Below are 12701 nucleotides of genomic sequence, written 5' to 3'. Positions count from 1 at the left end.
TTAAAGTGTTTTTGTGTTCATATTGGGATAATTTTGAAATTGACACACCCAATAACAAACAATGAAAATTATTTTAAATGTGAAGATCTTGCATAAGTTTAGTTAATGCGAACATTAGTAGAGCATGTCCATAGTGAATGTGATGTAGGACTGTATTTGTTATCTAACTTGTGTCCCAAGTGTCCAAACACTTTTAGGAACTGTTCGTTCCTTCATATGTGTGCATATCCTTCATTTTACCTACCTTGCTAATTTACTCAGACCAAGAACCCTCTTGTTTGGAAGGTAACCTATATGCACCTGTGAAAAACACAACACATTATCTGACAATGCAAAGACAGAACTGCAAAACACGGAAATTATAAACACAATAATTTCACAATTGTGGCCCTGGACCACAAAACTAGTCATAAGGGTCAATTTGTTTTTTAAATTGAGATTTATACATCATCTGAATGCTAAATAAAGCTTTCCACTGATGAATGGTTTGTTAGGATAGGACAATATTTAATCAAGAAACAACAGTTTGAAAATCTGGAATGTGAGAGTGCAATAAAATCAAATAAAGTTTTTAGCAATGCTTATTACTAATCAAAAGTTAAGTTTTGATATATTTACTGTAGGAAATGTACTAAATATCTTTATGGAACATGATCTTTATTTAATATCCTAATGATTTTTGGCATCAAAGAAAAATTTATAATTTTGACCCATACAATGTATTTTTGGCTATTGCTACAAATATACTTGTGCTACTTAAGGGTTTTGTGGTCCAGGGTCACAATTAGGTTGTCAACCATGTAAGACACGCTTGCCTGTGACTGGACACTGGCACTAGCAAGCTACGTTGGCCTGAGGGCTGTGCAAATGTTAGTTTTTATTTCAATTTTGGCTTCCAATGATTATGAAAGCATGATAATTGAAATAAAATGATTATTGAACCAAATTCGGTTCCTTTAAAGTGGTGCGCTCTGCCGCTTTCACATCTCATTAAAAGCCCCAAAATAATATCCAAATCAGCCAAATCATGTAATGTGACTGTTATAATATGCGGTCTACTGCATAACATGCTTGATATTTAAAAGAGAGTTGCAAAACTGTACAAAAAAAGACCTTTTGTGTAAGCTCTCTGAGACGAAGCCCAAAACGGTCAATCGAATTATACATAGGGCTTCGGTTGCGTGACTATATGGTCAAATACAAATAAAATTATTTGAAAATGCACATCTTAGCGAGTATTCACAAAAATACATCATGCAAAATTGCATGCATGTCAGTATATTAGATCCTATGGATATATAATATATTAGCATTAGGTCTTAAAGTGTCGTAAAGCAATCTGTCGCACGTATACGTCATTCATTGTTTACACAGAGATTGTGGGTACAACGGCTACTCAAAATGGTAATTATTTGTGCTTATCATAATTGTTGCAACCAATTAAAAACTTAAAGATTAAATGTGACCCTGGACCACAAAACCAGTCTTAAGTCGCTGGGGTATATTTGTAGCAATAGCCAAAAATACATTGCATGGGTTAAAATTTTAGATTTTTTTTTTTTGCCAAAAATCATTAAGAAATTAAGTAAAGTTCATGTTCCATGAAGATTTTTTGTCAAATTCCTACTGTAAACATATCAAAATGTAATTTTTGATTTGTAATATGCATTGTTAAGAACCTAATTTGGACAACTTTAAAGGTGAATTTCTCAGTCTTTTTGATTTTTTTGCATCCTCAGATTTCCGATTTCAAATAGATGTATCTCAGCCAAATAGTGTCCTATCCTAACAAACCATACATCAATAGAAAGCTTATTTATTGAGCTTTCATATGAGGTATATATCTCATTTTTGTCAAATTTAACCTTATGACTGGTTTTGTGGTCCAGGGTCACAAATTTGCTTGCGCAAACTCATCCGAAGTGTTGACTTTTCACAGACTCCCAACTTTTGCGCCTGATCGCCTGAAATTACGGTTGCTTGCTCTTCATCACGCGCCAGGTGTTGTAAACGCACTCAGGACATTGTGATGGGTCAGAGGTAAAAACTAAAGTAAATACTAGTACAGTTTCTTGTACAGACCAATTGTTTCATGTGTTAAGACCTCAATGTATTGTCACAAGCTGCAGGCTTTAAAGTGCCCCTATTATGCCTTTTCAAATATGATATTTCATGTAGTGTGTCATGTAGCTGTATGTGAACATAAACTATCTGCAAAGTTGTGACGCCGACAGTGCACTATAAATAAAGTTTTTGTCTAACAAAAAAAAGAGTCGGCTCACATTCGCCTAAACGAGTCGTCAGCAATTCGAATCTTTTTTCTGTAACGGCCACACGTCACGAGCTACACATTTGCGTAATGTCCGCCCACGTTCAATTTCGCGAACAACTTGCCCGCCCACAAACAGTAGGCCTACCATTTTCACGTGGATTACATCATGTCAAGAAGACGCCCTGCGCTGTGAGAGTGAATTTGTTTTATATGCCCTTCCGAAAGATGAAACTACCAAGAATGAGTGGTTAACATTAATTTTTTCAACACCTCAGCAGTCCAATTCCAATCTTGTTTTGTGTTCGCGTCATTTTACTGATGACTGCTTTTCCAATCTTGGGGAGTAACGTTACAACGCGGGATTCACCAAACGCTTGGTTTTAAAAAATGGATCAGTGCCCAGTTTATTTGGACCGGCTTGCTCCTCTGAACTTCTACCTGTAAGTATGATTAATAATTGATGATTGTATTTTCTAGCGATCGTTCAAAATACGTCTTTGTGTACGTTATGGTGTGTAACAACCCCGCACATGTCTTGGTAACCGGCGAACTTGCGTTTCTGTAGTTCTGTTGTTCAGCTGTGAGTGCAATGTAGTCTAAAAATTGTGATTGATGCAGCTTGACTGTCTGTCTGCCTTATTAGTTTAAGTAATGATAATGATAAACGATGGCTTAACGCAATGTTATGGATTGTACAGTGTTGAAGTTCACAACGTAGAGGTGTGCCCGGTTCGCTTCCAAAAGCAAATTGCAAGCACTTTCCACAGTTAACATATGACACCCACTGAGAGACGTCCTGCTCCAGTCGTGCTTGCAAAACAGTTTCTTGTCGATGTGACACTTCAACCGTTTCATCGTCAGACTCCGGCTCGAATTGATAGGGTAAAATCGAGGCTATCTTTTCTATGCATTAACAGGTCTCCGCAGCTGTCATTCAGTTATGCCAATGGGCGTTTCGTTTTTGCGCTGTAGCGGTAGACCAATCCAAAAGGACTGCACCATCTGACCAATCACAGCAGTGAGGGCTCACTGAAAGGAGGGGTTTAGAGAGACTGATTCTTCGAACTGCTTCACACGAGTCGTTTAGGAATCATTTAGAAACGGGGTAAAAATAAATCTAATTTTGGAGAAAACTGAAGTGTTTTTTGAACTTGCATACATGTAAACCTGTTTTAAGAGACTATTACAACAATATTAACTACCTTTAAAATGGCATAATAGGGGCACTTTAATTTGGTTTTGTCCGTGTATGCTTTTTTGACTCTCAAAGCTGTGGGTCCCATTGACTGCCATTATATGACTGACAGACCGCAACGGTTTAAGTTAAAAATCTTCGTTTGTGTCTACTGAAGAAACAAAGTCACCTACATCTTGGATGCCCTGGGGGATAAAAATCTAATTTTCCTTTTTGGGTGAACTATCCCTTTAAAAACGCAGAGAGCCATATTTGTGCATATGCTCGGAAGTGACTGCACATCTGACAGCCCCCAACCTAACCTCCTCTCTGCCGTCCAACTCAAATGTCACAACAATTTAATAAACCAGCCCAGAGAAAGGGCAGCATCAACAGACATGAGAGGATTTTCTTTTTTCCCCTCTTCTGCTCTGTTCTGATACGATAATCATGTCACTGAGCCCTCATGGCCCTCTTTCAGGGCCGCCAAACTCCACTCGACATTCTTCAAAAGCTTCAATTGAACTTTACCAACAACTACAGAGCACCTGGGAAATGAGCAAAGCGCTTGTTGCAGCTTAATCCATTTTAGACCAGCAGGTAAGACGTGTGGCGGCTATACGGTAGATGCGTTTAAAAGAAAGCGCACCTGTTCGGCTCAGTGTTCGTGATAGACACTAAGAGTGTTGTGCAGACAATCATGAAGATGGTGGACGCTGAAGCGCAAACAAGAGGGCCAAAAATGAAAGGGAACAGGCGCACGCCTCTCTGAAAGAAAAGAAATTGGTGAGTCATTATCTTGTTGCAGATGCGGCGAGTGGCGAGGTAAATAGATGAGAAGGGATAAGGGGCCGTGCCGATGACGACAGGGAGCTATCAGCGGGGGACGCAGCGGAAACGACGGCCCTCCAGCAGCATCTGACAAACAAAATTGCAAGTGGTGGAAAAAAAACATTCTGTGCACTTGATCAATGGCTCAGTCTATCATCAGCAGCCATTTATGCCATGAAAGGATCGACGGTGTCTCTTTTGTCTTAAATGGCAGACACCTGCGGTGCTATGAGCTGGAGGGAGGTACTAAATGTCAAACCTAGAGGATTAAGAGTGGCCATTGTTTTGGAGTGGATCGCAGATCCGATATTCTAGCTTGTCCTTGTTACCTTCTAGATTTAATTATGGCTATTTAACTTGGTTATTGACAGATTACATACCAACTTTATTTTTATTTTTTTCCAGGTGCATCAGAAAACAGAAAGTCGCCGTATAAAGAAATTTATAGGGCGTATTTTACCCCACAATCACAAGACATGTTTACTTAAAAAAAAGAAAAAACAAAACAAAACAAAGAAAGAAAAGTAAGCCACTTTTTTAAAATCTTATTTACATGAAGATTAAGCACATTTACCACCAAATCCTCATTAATGTAATTCATTAATCAAAATCATCCTAATCAAAGTCAGCATGCATTGACTTAAAACACTAATCTGAGCAGCGATACTTTAAAAATATAAATTTTAATAATATACCACATTATAGTAATGAGAATAGGATTTTTTGCATTACAATAGGTTTCATAAAAAATATTGTCACAATATGAAAAATATACAGCCTATATATAGATTAAATTAAATATATATATATATATATATATATATATATATATATATATATAAATTAAAGTACAATAACTATACAAATTATAGAATGTAAATTACATTCTATAATTTCTATAGATATTGTACCGTACTTTTGATTTAGGGGTGAAATATGGCCTAGATAATAAATAAATAAAAAATAACTTATAAAATAAAAAGTAATAATAAATGCACTTAAAAAAAATGGAAAATTATGAACTGAAAAATATTTTTAAATTAAATATTTTCTTTTAATTATATATATATATATATATATATATATAATAAAACTAATAAAATAAAAACTATGGATAAATGCATTTTAAAATAAAAACAATTTTAAGGTAATAATAATAATAATAAATGTATATTTACATTTATATATATATATATATATATATATATATATATATATATATATAATGCTTTCTGAAGGATCATGTGACGCTGAAGACTGGAGTAATTATGTGAAAATGAAAATCACAGGAATAAATTATTTTAAAATATATTTAAAAAGAAAGCAGTTATTTTAAATAGTAAAAATATTTCACAATATTACAGCTTTTGCTGTATTTTGGATCAAATAAATGCGGGCTTGGTGAGTAGAAGAGACTTCTTTAAAAAACATTAAAATCCTTACTATATAAAAACTTTTGACTGGTAATGTATACACCATAAAGGTTTGGTCATGGTCATTGAAAAACTGCATTGCAAGGGTGACATATGAATATTGCTGGTAATGAGGGTAAAGGATTAGTCTTACCCGGCCAAAAATGGGAACTAAATGATGTTCACACATGGAAAACATGTCAATATCCTTCACGATCACCATCTCATCATGGTCTTCATCAAAGATTGCGTCATTCAGGACATCTGCAAGGAGGCACAACAACAAATCAAGAAGATCAAAAACTGGTCACTGTGACTGATATGACACCTGATGACATCATGAAATCATTATATTTCACCCCGTACGTTCTTCCTGTTGTGGCCCCGTGTCATTTCTCTTAGCTCATATCATTGTTCAAACATATCCTGTTTTATCTAGTTGAAACGCACTGTCTTTTCTTGTGGGGCTTTTTAATTTCCTGGCCGCCTATCTCGGGGAAGGTTTCCGTGGAAACATGGCAAATTGATGGTGGGGCTTCAGGGTCTTGTTGAGATCTGACTGTTATATGTGTTGTGGCCACTTTTGTGTAGTCACTGTTTAAGGGCAGAAAGCAATCAATTTTCAATTTTCATACTGTTTTAGGTCTATGATCACTTCAGCAACAGGTGCGTCCAACAGGTATCACAACACTAGATCCTATCAACAAAGAAAATATCTTTATAGATTTTTATATAAATATATTATTTTTTTTTTTTAAATGAAAAACGGAATTGTATAAAATGTATTAAATGTTTAAAATTGTATAAAAATGTAAATTATTGTATTAAATATGAAAATTATATAAAATATTTCATTATATAAATTATATTATATATTAGATATATATTAGATATAGATTAGATTTTATTTAAAAATACAAATTGGAACAGTATAAAATATGAACATTTAAAAAATTCTATATCATTTCACTTTCACATATATCACTTCTATTCTTAAATGTGTAAAAAAAAAATTATATATATATATATATATATAGATAGTTGTTTTTTAATTTTATAAATATGAACATTATATATAACATTTTATTAAATATTTTTAATAATACATTTTAATGAAGAAAAATGGGATTGCATAAAATATAAAATTTCAAATTACAATAATTCTATATTATAAAATTTGCTTATATAATAAATTATTTAAATATTATTATATATATTATTATACATTTATTAATGATATACAACGCAATTATCCAAGTTATTAGACTTATAAATGTACATTATTTGAGGTAAAATTCATTTCTGTAGAAAAAGAAAGTTCTGGACAAACAACATGCTAAAGTTCAACTAAAGGTTAAGGGTTTGTTAAAAATGATTATAAGCAATAGTTTTAAAAGTTAAGCAAACACCATTGTCAAACTGATAGTATCCCTCATAAAGGTGATTTAACAAGTTCTTCCGATTTTGTCTCATGCTTCCCAGAATAGGAAAGACTTTTGTTAATATTTAGACAGATTCTGCTCACTTCACCAGCGTGCTTTTCAGAAAGCGAGCAGACTATATATGCATGCAGCGTTGTGTAAATGCTGCAGCTGATCTGAGCGTCAGACCGTCTCTGTCGAATCTAACCTGAGGGCAGCAGCTGTTACGAGAGAACTGTCATCAGGCTCGTCCTAAACAAACAGTCGCTTTCAAATGCAGGAACAACACACGGAAAGGTCTCACGTATGACGGTGGCAGCGACAGAAAAGAACAGGAAATCAAATCAGCATCTCCCTCAAGTCATCTTTCAGCCTCGGTGCCACCGTCAGACACTCAATTAAACACAAACTTGCTTACACACTAAGCAAATACACACTTGGAATACAATAAGTAACCATAGAAACCCATTGAATTGTGAAGATGTGGACCAGCAGAGCTCTGGTTAAGGGTAATGTTACTGCTGCTGAGGGCTTGGCTTGTTCTCCATCGCTTAAATAAGAGACAGGCATCCATCCAGCCGGTGGGGGCAGGGGGCAATGGAGCGTAATGATGGGCAATGCAGAAAAGAGACCAAACTGAGCTGCTTAAACGCTGTAAATTGAGTAATATCACTTGTATCTATGATCTTGAATGGCTGCATGTGACGTGAAACCGAAACAAAACCATAAACTATAAGGAACATAATGGTATAATGCATTATAATGATATCAGAATAATTCTTTCATTTCACAATACTTCCTTCCTTCATCAGTGTCTGTGATGCATTAGAAACTGAGCATTAAGATAAATGTTTCATAAGCATCCTTTTTAAATCCCATAATGGTAAAATGATTCAAAAATTGTAACAAAAAAGCTATTCGTTTGCATGATCACATTTAGACGTACTTAAATATTATACAAGTAAACATGGTCAATCCTTTCCCCATTTAATTTCCATGTAATAATAACATTAGCTAGTTCGTTTTAACCTAAATTTGTCTTGTATTTTAAATGTCCTGCTTGATCTTTTTCACAATTAATTTCCATGTAATAATAATTATTTCAGTTAGTTTTTTAAATCAGATTTTTCTTGTATTTTAAATGTCCTAGCTGATCTTTGTCACAATGAATTTCCTTGTAATAATAATAATAATAATAATAATAATAATAATAATAATAATAATATATTTTTTTATTTAAATTAGTTTCAACCTGATTTTTTAAACCAGATTTTTCTTGTATTTTGAATGTCCCACAGTAATTTAGTAATAATAATAAATAAATCTTTTTTTTTTTTTCCCAGTTAGTTTCAGCCTAATTTTTTAAACAATTTTTCTTGTATTTTAAATGTCCTGGTCAATCTTTTCAACAATTAATTTCCATGTAATAATAATAATAAAAATATATATATATATTTATTTCAGTTAGTTTCAATCTGATTTTTCGAACTGATTTTTCTTGCATTTTAGAATGTCCTGCTTGATCTTTTCCACAATTAATTTCCATGTGATGATAATAATAATAATAATAATAACAATAATAATAATATTTATGTATTTATTTATTTATTTATTTATTTTCCACCTTATTTTTAAACTATATTTTTCTTGTATTTTAAATGTCCTGGTCGATCTTTTCCACAATTAATTTCCATGTAATATTAATAATAATAATAATAATAATAATAATAATAATAATAATAATAATAATATTTATTCATTACAGTTAGTTTCAACCTGATTTTTCGACCAGATTTTTCTTGTATTTTTGAATGTCCTGCTTTATCTTTTTCACAAGTACTTTTCATGTGATAATAATAACAATAATTATATTTATTTATTTGTTTATTTTCAACCTGATTTTTTAAACCAGATTTTTCTTGTATTTTGTATGTCCTGGTTGATCTTTTCCACAATTAATATTTATGTAAAAATGCTGTCAAGCCCATATGATTTGTCTGTTATTTTCAAAGTCTTCTCATGTCATATGATAGTTTCGTGTGTGTTACAGACCAAAATTAAAATTAGGCTCATCGTCTTCTAGTTACACTTAGGTTATGAATTGATATTCCTAACCTGTGTGTTGTAAACCAATTTGATATATTAAAATGTTTTAGTAAAATATATGTAAGTAAACTTTGATGCTTAATGCTTATTGTTGTATTGGTGTATATCTATTTTTTTTATTACTATTAATATTATTTTTCCCCTGTGTTCAGTAAGTGTAAAAACCAATACTGAATTATTTTAAACTGCTTTACATAAACATTTTAAACCTATTTTTCTTAAATTACTGTTCGGAATTACTGAAAAACTGAGAAAGAGATAAATACTAAATGCCAAATAGCTTCAAAAAGTATCTAGATCTAGATTTGACCCCTAGCTGAAACAATTATAACCCAGATATGAATATACTTTGACATCAAGTGAGATAGAGGCAGGCCTTCATCAATCCAAGCACTTACTATGTACCAACAGCTTCCTTGAGGCATTACCTCATGAGTCAACCACCACCCATAAAAATGCAAAAATGCAGCACAGCCTCACAACAAACCCACTGAGACCCCCAAACTGTTTTCTGCCTCCAACACTTCAAATGTCTTTCTGTGGAAGACATACAACTTTACTACTTCAGAACAATTTAAGAAACTGCAGGGGTGGTGCAAACGTCAGCCAATCCCATTAAAGAAAGACAAAGACCTTCCTCTAGAAATGTCTTATCAAATGCACGCTTCACCATGACACTGCATGTTATACCATCTGTGAACCATGGACCGTATTGGTGCTATTAGGTCATTGAGGGCAGTCAAGTTTTAACAAGGAGTTTTTGGGGGTAGAAAAGCAACATTAATACATTCCATATGCATGGGCCCTAAAAATGCTACATAAACCAAGTCCAGATGTGCTGTTTGCTATGTGGGGATGTTGTTGGTGGGCAGCACCCTGGCTCAACCACTTAGACAACAGCCTGAAAGTGACCAATAAAACAATTGTGCAAGATAAACCTACGCTTTGAGGTGGAGTACCTGTTGAGCCAGTTAATCAAAATGATGGCATATGGAAGGGCATGAGGAAATACTTTTAACCCGAAATGCATTTGAAAAGGATGAATGACTTGTGGGCTATAAAAATCTCTGTGCCATAATTAATCAAAACAGCTCCAAAACACCAACCCGGTCTCATGAGAAAATGTATTTGATGAAATCACATGATGTGATTTACATGCAAGTATGATTTTTAGAGAGAAAAAAAACATGATGGTTCACCCTTAAACCTAACTACCGGAGGGGTGTAACGAGATCCGAAAATTTCCACCAATTACCAATTTTGCCATGAGAGTATGTTGAATATATATATATATATACACACTTTTATAGTGAAATCTAATGTTTATATCAACATCATTACATTGAAATTCAAAGATCGACCAGGGCGTTCTTTAAAATCATGTTATATATTTTCACAATCACAAGTCGATCTTTGAATTTCAATGTAATGACGTTGATATAAACATTAGATTTCACTATAAAAGTGTTAGACACAATTTGTGCATTTTTCCAAGTCTTCTGATGACATATGAAAGTTTTGTTACAGACCCAAGTTTTCACTGATAGTCAACTAGCATTTAAGTTATTCACTAACCATGTTAACCATGACTAAATCCAGATCAGTAAATCATTCAGACCATTTTTAGCTCAACCTAATAAAAATCTGACAAATCTGAATCTGAAACAATGATTCATTCATTCCTCAAGCTTCTCTGGAATATGACAATATTTTTGTGAATAAAAACTTAAATATCAGCCTCACACGATCACTATCAAACGGCGAATACTTGGGATATAGTTCTCTGGGGTCATTCGGACCATTTTAAGGTGATTTTGAGTCATTTTTGAGGCTTGATCTTCATTGTCAGTACTGGACAGACCAAGACGTTCTTCAGAAAGTCTCTCTTTGTGTTTCACATAATAAATTCATACAAGTTTGGATAAATACATGATGATAGAATTTTCACTTTTGAATAAACTACAACTTTTGCAACCCTACTTTGTGTCCCATTGCCTGGTGTTCTATCTTTTTGAACCCAAGAATGTAAAATGTGACCCTGGACCACAAATTCAGGGTATCCAGTCTTTGTAGAAATAGCCAACAATACATTGTATGGGACAAAATTATTTTTCTTTTATGCCAAAAATCCTTAGGATATTAAGACAATGTTCCATGAATATATTTACGGTAGAAAATGTACAAAATATATCAAAACTTAATTTTTGTTAAGTAACATGCATTAAGAACATCATTTCGACAACTTTAAAGTCGATTTTCAGAGTACTTTTTCCATTTCATTTTGCACCTTCAGATTCCAAATTTTCAAACAGTTGCATCCAACCATATATCAATGGAAAATCTATTTATTCAGCTTTCAGAAGATGTATAAATCTCAGTTTCGAACAAATTGACACTTATGACTGGTTTTGTGGTCCAGGGTCACAAATGATGATATGTTTTTTCATTTTTCAATCAACTACAACTTTTACAAACCAAGAATGTCTCTATGAACGCACATAAAACTGTTATAAACCGGTAAAATGCTGTAAACCATTAAGTTAACTTTAAAAAAAAAACGTTTTATAGCATGTCTACTTTGATTCGCTTAGAAAGTTTTTCAGAGACAGAACATATCTGTCAGAATATCTTGAGGGGGAAAAAGCTACTGAATGATGTTTTTAAAAAAATGTAAATCCATTTAACACACTAATAACATAAATAAACACGCCTTATCAGCTGTCAAACATTTAAGCAACTCACCGATGATTTTTTCCTGATAGCCCTTGGTGAAGAACTGCATGGCAGTGGCGGCTCTCCACGGAGTTTTGAGGAGCCCCTGCCGCTGCGGATCTTCCCCGAGACCCCTGAGGATAGTGGTATAAGCCGCGGCGATGCTCGGCAGGCTCATTTCATTGTCTTCCAGACTGCGAGTGCGTTCTTCCCTCCAGCTCTCCATCACGCTGGAGGACGGCACGGTGGAGCTCGGGTTCCCAGCGGCACCACCACCACCACCGGCGCTCCATCCGGGAATCTTTACCCGTCCGTCAAAGTGTCCATTGACCGCGGCATCTGTTTCATTTTCATTTTGATTCATTTGTTTCTGTTTGGAGCGTTCCATGGTTGCCTCAAAGTGACAGCTTGGGGTCCTCAAAGTCGGTTTTAGTGCAGTTTAAGGTGTAACGGACAAACTTGTGTGAAGTTAAACGATTGTTATATTCTTGTCAAACTCAGCGCTCTCGCAGTCGCAGGGACAGTCGGAGGTTTTATAAACATTGGCTAATCCGTGAGCGTTCCTATTGGTCGCCGGGCGCGTCCGCGTCACGGAGCCAGATTCCTATTGGTCGAGAGACGTGCTTGCGTCAGGCCACCTGTATCTAGTAAGAGGATGACATCTCTTATTCACATTAAAGTGATGTCTTGGGGCAGATCAAACCACCTAAGGGGATTGACAAGACCTTTGGGTGATTCTATTCTTGTGATTAAAAATAAAAGCAGTATTTTTT

The 12701-nt window shown here is 34.3% G+C and overlaps 1 protein-coding gene across 1 annotated transcript; it reads right to left on the bottom strand.

Moving 5' to 3' along the window:
• Positions 1-218: 218 nt before the first annotated feature.
• On the bottom strand, positions 219-12431 carry gch1 (GTP cyclohydrolase 1). Its single transcript, XM_073827460.1, has 3 exons — positions 11959-12431; positions 5844-5953; positions 219-300 (listed from the first exon to the last, which is right to left on the bottom strand). The coding sequence occupies exons 1-3, from the start codon at positions 12314-12316 to the stop codon at positions 241-243; spliced, it is 528 nt and encodes a 175-aa protein (XP_073683561.1). The 5' UTR covers positions 12317-12431; the 3' UTR covers positions 219-240.
• Positions 12432-12701: the final 270 nt, after the last annotated feature.

Source organism: Garra rufa, chromosome 21 (assembly GCF_049309525.1).
Source record: "Garra rufa chromosome 21, GarRuf1.0, whole genome shotgun sequence".
Classification (NCBI taxonomy): Eukaryota; Metazoa; Chordata; class Actinopteri; order Cypriniformes; family Cyprinidae; genus Garra; species Garra rufa.
This window is presented reverse-complemented; position numbering and strand designations above follow the sequence as displayed.

Bases quoted from the DNA above. Each gene is read 5' to 3' on its own strand.
- gch1 (XM_073827460.1), bottom strand. From the start codon at position 12,316: ATGGAACGCTCCAAACAGAAACAAATGAATCAAAATGAAAATGAAACA. The intron at 5,954-11,958 runs GTGAGTTGCTTA...GCCTCCTTGCAG, and splicing joins CTATCAGGAAAAAATCATCG to ATGTCCTGAATGACGCAATC. The intron at 301-5,843 runs GTAAGACTAATC...TGTTTTTCACAG, and splicing joins TAGTTCCCATTTTTGGCCGG to GTGCATATAGGTTACCTTCC.